The 18,392-nt window shown below is 40.9% G+C and overlaps 1 protein-coding gene across 1 annotated transcript in view; it reads right to left on the minus strand.

Moving 5' to 3' along the window:
* Positions 1–18,392, minus strand: part of LONP2 (lon peptidase 2, peroxisomal) — a 93,590-nt gene that overhangs the window by 28,567 nt on the left and 46,631 nt on the right. Inside the window, exons 9-11 of the mRNA XM_005664451.3 lie at positions 14,842–14,992; positions 12,675–12,801; positions 8,303–8,436 (exon numbers count right to left, since the gene is read on the minus strand). Coding sequence (XP_005664508.3) covers positions 8,303–8,436; positions 12,675–12,801; positions 14,842–14,992 — 412 coding nt within the window. The remainder of the gene's footprint in view (positions 1–8,302; positions 8,437–12,674; positions 12,802–14,841; positions 14,993–18,392) is intronic.

Below are 18,392 nucleotides of genomic sequence, written 5' to 3' on the forward strand. Positions count from 1 at the left end.
ACCTAAGTAAAAACAAAACAGGTGTTCCCGTTGTGGCGCAGCAGAAACAAATCCAACTAGGAACCATGAGGATGCGGGTTCGATCCCTGGCCTTGCTCAGTGGGTTGAGGATCCGATGTTGCCATCAGCTGTGGTGTAGGTTGCAGACATGGCTCGGATCTGGCATTCTGTGGCTATGGTGTAGGTCGGCAGCTGTAGCTCCAATTGGACCCCTAGCCTGGGAACGTCCATATGCTGCAGGTTCGGCCCTAAAAAAAAAAAAGACAAAAGACAAAAACAAAAAAACCAAAAAACAACCTGTGAGGGCTCAGCCATCAAGATGGTCCCAACGACTGCTATCCAGCTGTGGCACCTTCTCTACATTCAGCGCTAGTCTGTGTGACCAACAGGATGTGGCTGGAGTGAGGGTTATAAAAGGCGACAGTTTCAGTCTCGGGCTCTCTGTTTCTCCCTTTCACACAGCACTCTCAAGGGAAGCCAACAGCTAGTCCTGAGCCTAGCGAGAGGCCTACGTGTGAGAAACTGCACATCTGCCAACAGTCCGCAATGAACTGAGGTCACTATGTGATACTGTGATTTATAAGCAGTACACAATCAGATGATCAACTATATTTCTCATATACATTCGCCCACAGCTCCCCAAAACTTTAGAACATTCAAATGCTGAGAGTTTTGAAGGTGTCTTTTTTTTTTATTTTTTCTTTTTATGGCTGAACCCGAGGCACATGGAAGTTCCCAGGCTAGCAGCTGTATTGGAGCTGCCTACACCACAGTCAGGGCAACATTGGAGCGGAGCCACATCTGCAACTCATGCTGCTCCTAAACCCACTGAGAGAGGCCAAGGATGGAACCTGCACCCGCACGGAGATAAGTGGGTTCTTCACCTGCTGAGCCACGACGGGATCGCCTGAGGTGTCTTCTGTTAGGGGAATAACCCTGACCCTAACCCAGGATGGGTGCTAATTGCCAGGTGATTAGAGAGTTGAAATTTTCTGCCCCACCTACTCATTTCTGCGAGGAGACTCGAGGCTGAATCAGTCACCACTGGCCAATGATCTAGTCAATCATGACTATGTAATAAAGCCTCTATTAAAACCCCAGAGGATGGCTTTTTGGTCCTTCTTTAGAGAGCTCCCAGTGCCAGCGTGCCAGGCCCAGGCTCCGAGAGGACAGAAGCTCCTTTGTTCGGGACCTTACCCTATTAGTTGGTTCATATCCTTTAATATCCTTTTATAATAAATTGGTAATCTGGTGTGTAAAGGGGGGGCTCTCCTTAGTTCTGAGCCATTCCACCAAGTTAATCAAGCCCAAGGAAGGGGTCGGGCGAACCTCCAATCTGAGCCAGTTGGCCAGATGTACAGGGAACATAACCTTGGGACTAACCTCTGAGTAGAGGGCAGTCTTAGAGGCTGAGCCCTTTGCCGGTAGAATCTGATGCTGTCTCCAGGTGGGAGTGTCAGAGCTGCGCTGAATTCCTGGACATCCAGCTGGCATCCCAGAACTGTTTGCCCATGTGGGGAAGCTTCCACACGCATGTTGGAATCAGGTCTTAGAACTCTTTTCGGCTAACAGCTACTCAAGCGAGCTTGGAAGCGGATCCCTTCCCTGAGCTGGAACCTCCACTTGGCTAAGAGCTTGACCAGAACCTCATGAGAGGTCTGGAGCCAGAACTACCCACCTAAACCGCTCCTGGATGCCCAACCCACCAGATATAGTGAGATGATAAATGTCTGTTAACCGCTTTAATAAGTTTCGGGGCAATTTGTTAGACAGCATTGAAGAATGCAAAAATCAAAAAAATGACGGGACAGATCCTGCAACGATTAGAAGACTGCTCCAAGAAGTCACAGACCAAACAATTTTGCTGAAAGCTACACAAAGCTCAGAGGCTATTTCCTGAAAACATTATATATAGTATTTTCTATTAATAAAAGAAATTCATGACATCAGAGAAGAGAATGGATGGGCTTCAGATTTGGAGACTAGTTGGGGGAAAAAAAAAAAAAAAAAGAGCTGCAAGGATCAAAAGCACTTGTTTCTCCTGCAGGAACAGCTTCCTGTTTTGGTTACAAAGGAGCCATGCTTAAAATAACCATTGTCACGCATGCTTAGGGCTGGAGAAGTCAATGGCAGGAAGCCACAACAAAGAGCCCTGAAAGTAGCCCGGACAGAAGTTGATTCCTCCCAAGAACTGGACCCAAGGAAGGCCCGTCAGATAGAGGCTCTCCCCTCGGCATCCGCAGGCCCCACCCCCAAGCCCAGCAGCAGGCAGGATGCCTCTTCTCCAGCCAGCATATTCTTGCTGAGAGCCAAGAGTGGTGACCCGGAGAATTACAATTAATGAGGGAGAACTAGTGCTGTAAACTTTGACTATTTCATTTTGATGCATTTTTAACTGTGGAGTTGTCTGGAAAGGATATACCCCCAAATTCAGGCTATTCTATCTGCCGTCTGCCACTGTTTGGTTGATTTCACTGTCCTACATAAAGGCACACATATCAGAGAAACAATACATGTCAAAATGCAACTCTGTCAAACCAGGATCTGGACTGAACTACAGAAACTGTCCTAGAGTTACATCTGTGGTCTGGCCAGCCCACTATTTCGTGGTCAGAAGGGGCCCCAGGCATCCATCCTGAGAGGAGAGGCATGTTTTCACTGACATCAAATCCTACTGCTTATGACTCATACCACCCAACCATTTAGCCCTTTTCCAATCTGCAGCTTCTATTTTCCTGCAGACTGGGAAGTAGATAGCTAAGGTTATAAAGATGCATCTGTGCACCAAGTCCAACAGGCGAGACTTAGTGTTTACTGGGGAACGTTGGGAAGGGACTTAGGAACCACACCCATCAAACCAAAGAGCTACTGGGAATCCTACTCAACTGAGATTTTCTTTTTTTTTAAATTTTTTTTGTCTTTTTGCTATTTCTTGGGCCGCTCCTGTGGCATATGGAGGTTCCCAGGCTAGGGGTCGAATCGGAGCTATAGCCGCCGGCCTACGCCAGAGCCACAGCAACGCAGGATCTGAGCCGCATCTGCAACCTACACCACAGCTCACGGCAACACCGGATCGTTAACCCACTGAGCAAGGCCAGGGATCGAACCCGCAACCTCATGGTTCCTAGTTGGATTCGTTAACCACTGCGCCACGATGGGAACTCCTCAACTGAGATTTTCTAACAGTCAATCAGGTGATGAACCAAAGGTACAAAGCAAAGGCTGCAGAGGCTGGTAACTCTCTGTAGGCTTTTGCCCTGCCTCCTTTGTCTATTCCCACTATTTCCGCTCGACATCTTCCTGGAGGGCCCAGCTAGTTCATTAGGAAAGAACTGAAATCAAAGGTATAGTGAGCAGAAAGGAAAAAGTGAACACTGACACTATCTGCATTTGTGGTTAACCGACGGTATATAAAGAAAATCCAAAAGAATCCACAGTTGGAATTAAGAAGGCAATTTGGCAAGTCTGCCGGATACCAGTCAATACAGTGTTTCCATACACTAGAAACCAAAAAAGTTAGCAAATGAAAAATTAAAAACACTATTTAGGGAGTTCCCGTCGTGGCGCAGTGGAAATGAATCCGACTAGGAACCATGAGGTTGCAGGTTCGATCCCTGGCCTCGCTCAGTGGGTGAAGGATCCGGCATTGCCCTGAGCTGTGGTGTAGGTCACAAATGTGGCTTGGATCGGGCGTTGCTGTGGCTCTGGAGAAGGCTGGCAGCTCCAGCTCCAGCTCTGATTAGACCTCTATCTAGCCTGGGAACCTCTGTTTGCCTAGGGTGTGGCCCTAAAAAGACAAAGGACCAAAAAAAAAAAAAAAAATACTATTTATGATAATACATGCACATACAAAGATTAACTAAGAATACATCTAAAGAAAAAATATACAAAAGCTCGCCACTGAAAACTATTAACACACTTAAAAACATGTATTAAGACTTAGGTAAATAAAGCTTGTCTTAAATTGGAAGAGTTGATAATATCAAATTGCTAATTCTCCCCAAACCGATTTACAGAGTCAATGCATTCACAATCAGAAGGTTTCACGTATTTATTTACTTACTTACTGGTAGAGACGGACGAGCTGATTCTAAAATTAATATGGATATTTGGCAGGCTGACAATAGTCAAGGTGATCTTGAAGAAAAACAAAGCTGGAGGATTCACACTACCACGTATCAAGACCACCTGAGACACTGTCATTCTTTTTCTTTTTTTTTTTTCTTTTTAGGGCCGCACCTGTGGCATACGGCCGTTCACAGGCTGGGGTCCAATCGGAGCTGTTGCCGCCAGCCTACGCCACGGCCACAGCAACGCCTTGGATCCTTAACCCACTGAGCAAGGCCAGGGATCGAACCTGTGTCCTTCTGGATTAGGATTAGATTAGATTCATTTCCTCTCAGCCATGACGGGAACTCCCCCGACACAGTCATTCTTGAAACCATGTATGATGTTGCCAATGGAAATTTCATCACAGGCCCAAAGTACCCATGCACTTACTATAATTCATTTTCCTTTAAGTGCTTAGCTGAGATTTCCATAACATAACCACGTACCTATTACCTTCACTGACATGAAAAAAGCTTCTTTATAATGACATCTAACACATCTCATCAATCACTGATAAATCTGTTCATTTTGCTTCTTTTTTTAAACCCATTTTCCAGATGCCTTCTTTGAGAAGAGGAAGAAACATCTGGAGGTACATTCAATTTAATGTAGCTTCTCCAATAAATATTACCATCTTTCAAAAATAATTGAGAGTGCCCCATATTCTGAGAAACTTTATAAGGATCGGCTAGACTGCGAATCCTTGCTTAGGATAATTTTTGAGGGAAAAAATCCTACTAGATATTAAATGGACACATATATGGTTCCTGAATACTTGAACAAGTGGACATATGCCTAACTCTTCAGAGAGAAGCATCTGAGTCTGCAACACTGAATACACAGAACATCTGTGTCCTTGGCCAAAGGCAGGCAGAAGCAGAGTGAAACTTCGGCCACAAACTTTTATCTTTCAACCTGACTAATATCCCAGGAAGGAAAAGAGCAATTCAGAAAACACCAATAACACACAGAAGAGAGCAATTCAGAAAACACCAATAACACAGAGAAGAGAGCAATTCAGAAAACACCAATAACCCACAGCAAACCACAGGAGCGTTGCTTTGAGGAAATAATTCCCCTACTTCATAAGTGACCCAGACCATGCATACTCCTCCTCTGACAGGAATCAATTTGAAATCTCACCCACCTTTTAAATTCTGTCATTTGCTCTGTTTAACTGCTGGTTAAGACCCCACAAATACAAAGACAACTGTTCACAGACCAGGATATCTGGGCCTACTCCAGAAAGTCTGTTCGATATGCTGGCGGTTTCTGCCTGTTTTTAAAGCTTGTGGCCTGAAATTACTTTTCTTCCTGGCAGTGACTCTAAGTCCAGCAATATTTTCAACATTAAAAATAATTCCCTCAAGGCATGACTTGAAATTTCTAAAACAACTTCTCTTTCATACTCTAATTTTAAATAATTAATTTCTTAATGAGAAACTTGCAGTCACGAAGCTAGCTCCACTTGAACTCTGTGGCATGAAAACCTAAGAGAGAAGAAGAGAAGTTTTCTTTTGGCTTGCTTGAGATATTTCATAATTAGCTTACTAAAATCTGCAGTAGAGTCACTTACAGTAACTCAAGGGTATCTTACAAAGTAGGACCCAGCTTGGAGTGCACATGCCTCTAAAAAGAACTACAATCAAAATTACCCTCTCAGGAGACAGGTATTTACCCTAATTATTTATTCATATGGATGTCCTAGGTAAGGTCTTTCTTTCTTTTTTTTTTTTTTAAGGACCACACCCTAGCCATATGGAGGTTCCCAGGCTAGGGGTCCAATTGGAGCTGTAGCCACTGGCCTACAACACAGCCACAAGCAGGGCTAGATCCTTAACCCACTGAGAGTGAAGCCAGGGATGGACCCTGTGTCTTCATGGATACTAGTCAGATTTGTTTCTGCTGAGCCACGATGGGAACTCCTGTCCATAATATCTTAACCACCCAAATCTGCTTAACTATGTTATTATTTAGGATTTGTTCTGTGAATCACGGATTAAAAAGAAAAAAAAGAAGGAAAAAAAAAAGGCAAATAAATGTTACCATGAAACAACTACATGTTCTCACACAGTCCTAAGCTGTTGAACAAGTTCTTGACTATTTCTGGGTTATCTTTAAATAGCTAACAGGACTGCAGACATTATTAGAAATATGCTAATGAATGTTACATATAAACATTAAGCATTGTATAACTATGGAAAGTTTCTTTTAATATCAAATCCCTCTAAATGTAGTAATATAAATTCCAAAATACACTATCTGAATCCTAAACACAAATTTCCAAACGTGTTAACAGGATAAACCCATTTCACTCTCTCCGTTTCTACAATATCACAGATAAGAAGCAAAGAACACCGGCTCAGGTGCTGGAGGCCACGGCACAAAGGGACAGTTCTAAGAATAAAAAGGGTAAGTTCACAAGGATCCAGGTCTTGCATTTAGAAAGGGGGAAAATAGAGAAAAACACCTCAGTTCTCCACTGTCCCTGTCAGCTACACCAGTGATGCCAATCTTAATAAGCTATCACTTATCTGGGGAACTTTTTAAAAATTCAGATTTCTGAAAACCGTGGCCTGAACATGCACTTATATTTATTTATTTATTTTTGTCTTTTCAGAGCCGCACCCGTAGCGTATGGAGGTTCCCAGGCCAGGGGTCCAATCGGAGCTGTAGCTGCCAGCCTACAGCACAGCCACAGCAACGCCAGATCCGAGCCATGTCTGCGACCTACACCACAGCTCACGGCGACACTGGATCCTTCACCCACTGAGCGAGGCCAGGGATCGAACCTGTGTCCTCATGGATCGTAGTCAGATTCGTTTCTGCTGAGCCACGAAGGGAACTCCCAGTGTGCTTATCTTTAAATATCCTCTCCAAAGCCTACTAAAATTACAATTAAGAAAACAAAAACAAAACAAAAACGAAAGATAAACTCACAAGAACAAAAAGAGTAAGAAAGAAGATAGGAGATGCTAACAACATTTTTGGATAAGAGAAGGTAGACAGGCAGGAAGTCATTAGCACTTAGCAGGCTAGAAAAAGGGGAAATGTCTGCGAAGGTATGTGTGGGGAAGGGGATCCACAAAATTCTACAAAGCCTCAGGAATCTGAGGGACCCCTGAAAAAATGGGGGAGAAGTGGGACTAAAGACAAGGAATTATTAAGTCCGTACAAGAAACAATTGAGAGTTTTAGGACCCCATTCCTACCCCACATAACAAGGGTACCACCCCGCCCCAATTCAGCAGCAGGTAGGAGGTCTGCTCTTTGGAGAAATGAACCAGTGAGCTTCTAGGCACAGAGTGAGCAGGGGTGAAGCACATCCCAGGAACAGGAGGTCAGCAAAGGCTACTCTTTGGATGCTGCTGAGCAACAGAAGGAAAAACAAGGAAGATGTTTCAGGGCATCTCTTTCAGTGGCCTATCACAAATTATGGTTCTTAACTATACCCATCAAACTCCTATCTAGAAAGAGCTATGGAAACCGTGGAACATCTAATAAATCTCTTTGCTATAAAAGAAATATTCGGTTCTCTACTATTCCGGTGATGTTTCTTAGAGCAGTTTTGGCAACCGTGCAGCAGCATGTCTGGGGCAAGAAGTTAGAACATGTAACCGGGTACCAGAGGAAATGCCCGCATTTCATCATCTTCCCTTCCCTTTCTTTCCCTGTCACCACCTCCACAATTATTTTTCTAAGTAAAAACAATTTAAATTTGCATCTTAATTGTGTACTAAAGAATATGTGTGAGAAAAACAAATAATTACACATGAAGCTATTCCAGAGTCCAGATATCTGCCCTTGCAGTACCGGGACAGCTTGGGGAATTTTTTTTTTTTTTTTATTGTAGTAACTTTCTAGGCTATCAATATTAAAAGCCCTAACAATCTGATCAGAAGGAAAAAGAGAACACCAGAACCTAAACATAAAGTGTATCATCATTACAAAGCTGGAGAAATACATCCTTAAACCAGTATTATTCCTGTTAAATCCCCTTCCTATTTGTAGACGAGAATCCTCTTGATAAAAATACATCAACTGTTGAGTATGATTTGCTCACTGGATGCATTTACCAGTGGAAGAGTATGTGCCACTGCTCCAGGGACTACCCCCCATCCTTCCACATCCAGATCTTCAGACCATTCCCTCCTAGCCACCAAGCCTGGGGGCACCAGACCAAGGTCACAGACCTTCTCCCTCAGCCACGCCAGGACGGTCCAACTTGGCTTCTCGGTGCTGTCCCTCTGCCACCTTCACGGCAACAGCTCGGCAAATGGCCCCCAGCTTCCTGTCCAGAGAGCGGACCCCTGCCTCTCTGGTGTACCTGTCGCCAAAGAAAAAGATTTCATTTTTGGTCAAACACCCCCTGGAAAAATAGAGAGAAGCAGTGGCATCAACAACTGTACGGTAGTGAAGGAAGTGTATGCTGCAAAGTTCTTACGGTTTCTTCAGTACGTGCCTCCTCACCTTTAAAAGTTCCTCGATAAAGCGCACTTATTTCTTACATATTCAGTAGTACTTCCAGCTACAACTTTTCCCTTTATACAGAAGAGCTTGAACTACGACCCTATACTCACAAATGAGTGATTGGTTCTTCAACTTATATTGCCAGCGTAAATTTAGCAGCATGTTAAACATCATTTATCTCTTGATGATATGGGTAAGAGCTTTCTTAAAATTTGTCAACTTAAGAAAAGTCTGATAAATTTATTATACTTGAAATATTGCTGCAAGAATCAGAAAAAAAGAGAACTTTTTCCCAACTAAAGCAAAACATACCTTGAGGCAGAAATCTAGTCTCCATCTGTAACTGTGCTAACTATCCTAGTCAATGTAGTCTCATTGTAGTGACTTCTAAAGAAGTATGCTAAGGATAAAAGCACTGTAATTTGGGGAAAATGGTTCTAAATGTGGTTATGCAGAGATGCCTTTTTTTTTTGGTCTTTTTGCCTTTTCTAGGGCTGCTCCCGTGGCATATGGAGATTCCCAGGCTTGGGGTCCAATTGAAGCTATAGCCACCAGCCTACGCCAGAGCCATAGCAATGCAGGATCTGAGCCATGTCTGCAACCTACACCACAGCTCACAGCAATGCCGGATCCTTAACCCACTGAGCAAGGCCAGGGATCGAACCCAAAACCTCATGGTTCCTAGTAGGATTTGTTAACCACTGAGCCACGATGGGAACTCCAATGCAGAGATGTCTTAAAACCTTTCATCTTAGACTCCAATGCCATAAGCCACTTCATAAACCTTTACATGATACAATCATTTTTGGCCACCGGACTCTGCATGGGTTTGAATGGAGCACATCAGGTAGAGACGGCTGTTTTATCTGAAAAAACCGGTTTAGGTAGTGAGACATATGTTTGAGACTCTGAGGAAGCAGATTTTTTTAAGTTCGGAGAAAAGACAAAAGTTCTCAGCTAAGCACTCTAAAGGAAAAAAAACCTCATTTCAATCAAAGGAACAGGAGATATAAGGATAAAGCCCATATTACACAAGTGCATGTAATTTCAGTAAAAAAGAAAATAGGGAGGCATTTTAAAAATAAACAAACCAAAATGTAAAAACAAAAACCCAATGTAGCTTCTGAGACAACTATCTGATGAGCTCAGATTAAAGGGTCTGGACAAAAGATGAAAGAGGAGGGCCGGAGGAAGCTTACAGAGGAATGGCATGAACATGCAGAAATGGTACCAGGAAGTTCAGAATGCATTGGAGCTGGCCAAAAATAATAAGGACATCGACAACAACGAAAGACTTCTTTTTCTAAGATGTTTAGAACAGTAATGGGCTAGGAACTAATGCAGACAGTGTAATAGTAACAGCTGACTGAAAGAAAACAGACACATCAACCCCTAATTAGAGTTTTTAAACCAAAAAAGGAAGAGTTACCAGGGCCAAATAAGAACTGGTTGATGTTTCTTACCTTGACTTGATGATTGTGAAGATGCCAATTTTTAAAGGATATAAAACTCACGTACTTGATGATAATTAAGATGAAAAAAAAAATCAATGTACGGCAACGGTAGCTGACACTAACTTGTATATTAAACTATCCACAACGGGGAGTTCCTGTTGTGGTTCAGCGGAAACAAATCCTATTAGTAACCATGAGGTTGCGGGTTCAATCCCTGGCCTTGCTCAGTGGGTTAAGGATCTGGGGTTGCCGTGAGTGGTGGTGTAGGTCGCAGATGCGGCTCGGATCTGGCGTTCTGTGGCTGTGGCATAGACTGGCAGCTGTAGCTCTGATTCGACCCCTAGCCTGGGGACCATCATATGCAGGCCCCAAAAGCAACAACAACAACAAAAAGTCCCTAACTGCAAACTTCTACATTTGGGCTTTAAAAAACTCAACTGTATAAATATAGAATGGAATAGACCAAGCGTAGCAGAAATTCATATGCAAGAGAACTAAAGGTATTAGGCAACTCTAAGTGCAAGAGGAAAGAGGATAACCTAAAAAAGCTAAAAATTTTGAGATAGAGTCATAAAATAATATAGTCGGAATAAGACAATTGGTGGTCTTCTTATATCATGAGCTATTTAGGCTACATCTGAAATACTCAGTTCCATTCTGGATGTTTAATTTTAAAAGAGACACTGACATTAGAGGAATCACTCAGAAAAAGACTAATCAGCAGAGTAAAATGTCTTTAAAGTAGGTTGAGAGGAATGATAAAAAGATAATAGGAATGTTTAACTTGAAGAATAGAGCATTTATGGGATGACAGCCTTTTTTTTTTTTTTTTTTTTTTTTTTTTTTTTTTTAATGCCAGAAGGGCTGTACAAGAAAGGGAGTATACTTAGATTCTAGGTGTATGTATAGGGCAGAATGAGAAAATGAGAGGGAGGTAAATATAAAGATTATTTTATAACAGTGACATTTACTCACCAAAGAGGAGTTTACAGTAACCACTGTAATTCAAGCAGGCTAGTTACGCTGGGAGCCAAGAGGGAGGGGGTGACTTCTAGGACTCCCTCTCTGCCTGCTGAACTCTATGGGTCTGACTACCACATAGGAGAAGACGAAAAACACGGGAAAGATGAAAAACTATGTCTGAAGTTGGGTAACTCACTAAATATCCAAAACCTGCTTGGTGTAGCAAATACCTGTGCTGTTTTTTAAAAATATGAAAACTGCTCAGAGAAATTTCCTGATGTTCACAGCTTTCAATATCTGATGTTTTGAGTGAACAAGTACATGAAAAGGAAACACGGAAGTTCCTTTGTGACAGGTAGGTTAAGGATCCAGCGTTGCCCCAACTGTGATGTAGACTGAAGCTGTGGCTCGGGTTCAATCCCTGGCCCAGGACCCTTGACATGCCAAGAATGCGGCCAAAAAATACATAAAAAAATATAGTGCTCTAAAAAAGAATAAAAAAAGAAAAAGAAAAAGAAATCGTTCTCCAGACAACAACTGGGAAATACAAATAGCAATTACTCCTCAAGTCATTCGCATTTAGATCCAGATAAGCTATGAATGGCTATTTTTCTCTATTGCTCATATATTACAGATGGGGAAGCTATCAAAAAGGGTTCAGTGACTTATTGAAAGTTACCCAAAGACATCAGGGGTGTTATCTGGAATAATGATATTTTTGGAAGACTTTGGTGTATAAATCACCTGTTTTATTTCCTCTGGCATCATCTACCCAGTAAGTCACAAGAAAAGGAACTCCCAGGTCAGACTGAGTCTTACTGTTTCGCATGTAAATTTAAACCGACTTCCAAAGAGACTTTCATAAGGAGGCTGGCTTCGATCAAAAAGCAGTCTGACTGGCCAAACTCTAAGTCAAAGTTCAAAACAGAGAGAGACTTCCCCTCCTTTGAAAACCAGTGGTTACTGGGAACAGGCTGCAGGAGGAGTCCTGGCAGCCTGACACCACTTGCCAGATGATGCAATGGACCTGCAATGCTGAGCCAGGAAAACTGTGAGAGGCTATTGTAGACAGAAATTCTCAACAGGATACATTTTCCAGTCAAACGTGCAATCTGTACGTCAGATGAAGCAATACTCTACTCAGATAATTTATGCACTGCTTGCCATAGGCTTAACTACTTGGTAGCTAACTTGGGAAAGTATCTTCTCTGTTGTTTGGTGTTAATTCCAAGGACGAAAACTAAGGATTTAAAAAAAAAAAAAAAAAACCTCTCAAAGGGAGGAAAAGAAAATCTGAGTAACTTCAAACCGATGTCTGGAAGCTGCATCTCACGTCTTGGGAGCATTCAACTTTCAGGATCCTGGGGCATAAAAGGTGTCTCAAGAGTTTCCATGTTTTTGGTTGTTAACTTATCAAATTAATTCCATGCGCTGCTGTTAGGGAAAAGTTGAAATTCTGGCTGAACTATGAGTCCTTAGTTAGCTATGAAGAGACTCTAAAAGTGCTTCCTCTGTGACTCTCTGCCTCCTACAGAGCCCTGTGCACGTCGACAGTTACACGGAAAGGTTTGCTGGGAACTGGCTGCACAGGGGAAAGCGGATGCTCTGAGGTGCCAGTCAAACAGGAATCTACGTTCCAGGCTTGGACATGACTGAAGCCTCAGGACAGCTGACTAACCTGGTGATGACGTCCAGAGTAGTCACCTGAGGGATCTGAATCTGCTGAGGAGTCAGCCCATGCTGCTCCAGTTGCTTTGGGATCAAGTGCCTGTGGGCGATCTCGATCTTCTCCTCTTGTGTATACCCTGGAAAGAAGCCGTCATTACTCACGTGGCGTCCACAGTGCCATGAGGAAATGCAATGCAGATTCAAAGGATCTTGGATTTAGAAGGAACTGAGGTATGACTTCCACTAAGACTATAATCAGTAGAAAGAAATTTAATCCCCAAGCAATAAATGTTCAAATTTCCAACTTCCTCACACATAAGACGAGCACTTACTAAAGAAGCACAGAGTTTGAAAGTCTTTTGATTAAATGATGTATCTCAAAGAGAAAAAAAAGCTATCTCATTAGAGATAATTACCTCCTTAACACAAATGCAAGTTTGTATTTTATTATTTAATAGGCAAATACCCTCTTTTCTTTAGCATAATTTGATACATAAAGGAAAAAACTTGCAATGGCAACAACAAAGACTCAATTACGATTTGGAGGGAAGAGCTGCAAGAGGGCTATTTCCAGAGTTTTGATTATAAATTTTAACAAAACAAAACAAAACTAAGGGGTCCCTATAAAAGCATTTTTCCCTCTAGATGTTGGAATTACACATTAATTTATATGTTTAAAAGACTTTATGTTCTTATCTACTTAAAAGCTTCAATGAATATAAATTTACTCTGTCGTTAAATTCTATCAGGTAAAATTCCAGTACGATAATTGCTCCCTTTCCATTTAACAAACCAAAATTAAAAAGATGAGTTGACAAGGTGTCTTTTGAGTAGAATGCAGAAATAAAAAACACCAGAAAAGCTGGAAGACAGGATAACCAAACCTGCACAAGAGGACAGCCTCACACGTCCACCTCTGCAGCAGCTGCCCCGATTATTTCACTTCCCGTTAGCATATTATGGATTTTCACCTTAATTTGCCGTTTCCAGGCAACTGGATCTCATTACTCATTTTTTTGAGTCTTATAAATAGGCAGAAAGTAAATTTTACTCCGCTGTATTAGAAAACTACAGAAACCTGCAGGGCTAACAGATAACTAAGAAATCTAATTATCAATTACTTGATAGTCAAAATATATTTCAGATTAATATGAAATACACATACTTAGGTTATATTTAAAATCTAAATATATTTAGATTATATTCTATTTTCATTTTAACATATACCCACTGATATTTGATCTCTTCTAGGGAAAAGGAATTCCGAGCAATTTAAATAAGGGAGAGACATTAAGATTTACTAAGTGTAACCAAAGGATTTTTTAACACGCTCCAGTGAAGAAGACATGGGGAAAAAAGTATATAACTATTTGACAGATTCAACTAAAAAGAAGAGGAATGTAAAAGCACCCTGTACTTTTATATAAAAATGAGGTCAGATGTAATAAAGAGAATATTTTAGGACCTACCTCAATGAGAATCAATGATTATATTTTCCTGGAAATGGAAAAGAACCTTAAAATCTGATAGACAAGAAGCTACAATGGCTATGGAAGATCGATTTTTGCGTTTTAGACCCTTACTTTGAAAAAATAATTTTTATCTGTAATTTAAAAAACTGCTTCAAAGAATATCTTGTTTTCCATACAAATGATCATTCTTTAACACGAAGTGAAATCTGTAACTGTCATGCAAAATGTATTCTTATGTTTCACACAACATACACACTCTTATTATCATGGTTTAAAAACAAACAAAAGATTTTGTGAAATTTTATACACTTTGAATCTATATAAAAGCTGGTTTATACACCAGATTCAGAACTTCTGAAGATCATACGCTGGCAAATCCACCTCTTACTCAAAATTCCACAGCTCAATACATCAACTATATTCTAACTAAAAAAAAAATTAATTAAAAAAATTAAAAATTGGTCTAACTACAAAAAAAGTAGGGGAAAAAAAAAAAAAAAGGTGCCATGTCCAGCTAATATGCACTGGAAATATAGCAGTGGGGGGAAAAATGAACGTGTGTTCATAAAAACATAAAGTAAAATAAAAAATTAAAATGAAAAAACCCAACTCCACAGCTCAACCAATTTTAAAGAGTTCTGCTCTGAAAAGCAAGAAACAGCTTTTCATTTGACAAAATAATGATTTTGTTTATAAGTCAAGTACCTGGCACCTGAATGATCTCCATTCTGTCCAACAAAGCAGGTGGAATAGTAGCAGTGGTGTTGGCAGTCGCTATAAAAAGAACTTGGGAAAGGTCAAAGGCCACATTTAGATAATGATCTGTGAAGTTATGGTTTTGTTCGGGATCCAACACCTGTGGGAGAACAATGAACATTTAAACAGATTCAGTAGTTCCAAAGGAAAGCTGTGTAAGTTAAAACACGTGATATAGTAACAAGGGTGGTATTTCTGCTCAATGCAGTTTAGTTTGGAAAACATGGGGAGAACACTAAAAGCCTAAGCAGGAGTCCATATATATAGTCCCTCTATTCTAAATACCGACCCCCCGCAACAAGGGACCGTTCGATGTCAAAAATGTGTAAAACACATAAATCCACAAAGAAGCAAAAAGCAGTCATTCGAGCTTTGTTCTTAAATCTAGTAATGGTCCACTGGGTAGCCGTAAATAAGTTGACCGATCCTGCAGAACCAGTTTCCCTCTTGGTCACACGCCCTCTCTTAACTGCTATGGGATTATAAAGCAAATGTGTGGGGCATTTTGAAATTCTTAGGAAACAGGTAAAAACACTAATTAGTATATTCCTCCTCAAACATTATCAGAAAGCCTTTAACAGAAAAGGGAATTCCAAACAAGAGCAGACCAGCAAAAATGACTCTACAGCTATATATATATATATTTTTTGGTCTTTTTGCCGTTTCTTGGGCCACTCTCGCGGCATGTGGAGGTTCCCAGGTTAGGGGTCGAATTGGAGCTGTAGCCACTGCCTACGCCAGAGCCACAGAAATGTGGGATCCGAGCCACATCTGCGACCTACGCCACAGCTCACGGCAACGCCGGATCCTTGACCCACTGAGCAAGGCCAGGGATCGAACCCGCAACCTCATGGTTCCTAGTTGGATTCATTAACCACTGCCCCATGACGGGAACTCCCTGCAGCTATATTCTGATATAGCTCAAGGGCTATCCCACTTTTTGAAAAGGCCTGAAAGCAAAACCTTTTGGTTTATAATGAGCAAAATAGCAATATTTCTTTCTCTTTTTTCTTTTTTTAGGACCACACTGGGGGCATATGGAAGTTCCCAGGCTAGGCGTCGAATTGGCGCTGTAGCCTTTGGCCTGCGCCACAGCCACAGCCACAGCCGTGTGGGATCCAAGCGAGTCTGCAACCTACGCCACAGCTCAGGGCAACCCTGGATCCTGAACCCACTGAGCAAGGCCAGGGACTGAACCCACATCCTCATGGATACTAGTCGGGTTCTTAACCCCCTGTGCCACAATGGGAACTCCTCAATATTTCTTAAATTAGGTAATTTACCAATTAGAGTCTTAAAACATTGGACAATTGTAGGTTAAGGAGGACATACCCTCTTCGGTCAGTGCTGAAATGCTCTAAGTCTCGGGCACTCACAGCGGAGAGGTCTACCCAGGACATTAGGCACCAAGCGCCTTTTACATGTTCTAAACCTTCAACGTATCATTACTTTCATGTAGATTAGATTACAATAGACACACTAAATAGGGCTGACATACAGAGTCAAAAAGGAAGTAAAATGACTAAAATATTTACCAATCACAATTTTACTAAATAACCAGCTTTTCCTTGCTTCTGATTCCCTTTCTGAAGATTTATTTATTTTCAAATATGTCCGTCCTAATTCAAAGCCCTTTACTCTTGAAGATTCTTGAATTTTACTGAACATTAATTGTTGTTGGAAACTCATTGTTTGTCTAGAATATAATTCCCAGGAAGTTCTACTATTCATATTTTCGCTAGACTTAACCATGTCTAATATTATAAAAACAAGTTACTTTCAAGTCATCAAAGATAATTCTAATGATGTTCAGTATAAATTGGCTAAGAGTAATATTATGATCTACTAATTACCTGAAAAATATTAATCTATGTATGGCAATCTTAGTTAAACCCATTGTCTAGTTAAATAAAAATTATGGCAATCTTAGTTGAACCCATTGTCTAGTTAAATAAAAATTATTACTTAATTAAACTTGATACATACATGTTGGATATGTTTTAGAAATGCTGGAGTTCCCATCATGGCGCAGCAGAAACAAATATGACTAGGAACCATGAGGTTGAGGGTTCGATCCCTGGCCTCACTTAGTGAGTTAAGGATCTGGCGTTGCTATGAGCTGTGGTGTAGGTCGCAGACGCGGTTCAGATCTGACATCACTGTGGCATGGGCCTGCAGCTGCAGCTCCGACTGGACCCCTAGCCTGGGAACCTCCATATGCCATGGGTGTAGCCCTAAAAAAAGCCAAACAAACAAAAATTAATCAACCTTAAAAATATTTCTTAAAAGGTCTGTATCCTTTAGAGACAGATGGTAAAATTTCTATGAAAAGGTATGTCTGGAATTTGATAAAAAAAAATAGGAGTGGGATGAGGGAGAATGGGTAAGAACAAATGAAACGAGATTGGCCATGAGACGGTAATTGTTAAAGCTGGGAAATAAATTTTATGATTCATTATACCATTTTCTCTCAATTTTTGTCATGGCTGAACAAAAAGGCAGAAGTAAAAATCAATAGAGTAAAATAAAATGACTAAATTAAGTCTGAAAGCCACAAAAGAAGATAAGTACAGAAATTAAATCAGTGATAATGACAAAATTGAGAAAAATGTCCAGAACATGGAAGAAAAAGGCAGCAAAGCTATATAAGGGAAAGATATGGAAAAAGCAAAGATATCGAATTCATCGCTAATTGATATAACTGAAGAAGAGGTCTCAGCAGTTGTAAAATAGGATGTAACTAAAAAAATAACCGAGAAAATATTCTAGAAGACTCAATACTACACATTGAAAAGCCTTAGACTCCTCTTGTACAATAATAAATAACAGAATGTTATTAGGATAATACCTATAGGATTGTCAAACAAAATTATGACAGATTTAAAATATTTTTTAAAATATTTTATCACACAGAATATGTGCAACACATATGATATGAAGCATAACAAAGTGAATACCTGTGAACCCACTACTCAACTTTGACTGTATCTGTACTTTGTGTTTAGACCAGTGGCCACAAAAGTGGAATGTTTAGAATAACCTCCTGTGGCTATGGCATAGGCTGGCAGCTGTAACTCCCATTAGGCCCCAGCCTGGGAACCTCCACATGCCATGAGTGCAGCCCTGAAAAAAAAAAAAAAGCTAATACAATGTAATAAAATAAAATAGAATACCCTCCCAAAGTGCAAGTAGAAAATATTGGTATATATATTCATAAGATATATATTCTTATATATCTATAAGCACCAGAAGGAAATTAGTTTTTAAAACATTTAATGTACAGGAGTTCCCGTCATGGCGCAGTGGTTAATGAATCTGACTAGGAACCATGAGGTTCCAGGTTTGATCCCTGGCCTTGCTTAGTGGGTTAAGGATCTGGTGTTGCTGTGAGCTGTGATGTGGGTCGCAGAAACAGCTCGGATCCTGCATTGCTGTGGCTCTGGCATAGGCCGGTGACTATAGCTCCAGTCAGACCCCTAGCCTGGGAACCTCCATATGCT

The sequence above is a fragment of the Sus scrofa genome, chromosome 6 (genome assembly GCF_000003025.6).
Source record: "Sus scrofa isolate TJ Tabasco breed Duroc chromosome 6, Sscrofa11.1, whole genome shotgun sequence".
Taxonomy (NCBI): Eukaryota; Metazoa; Chordata; class Mammalia; order Artiodactyla; family Suidae; genus Sus; species Sus scrofa.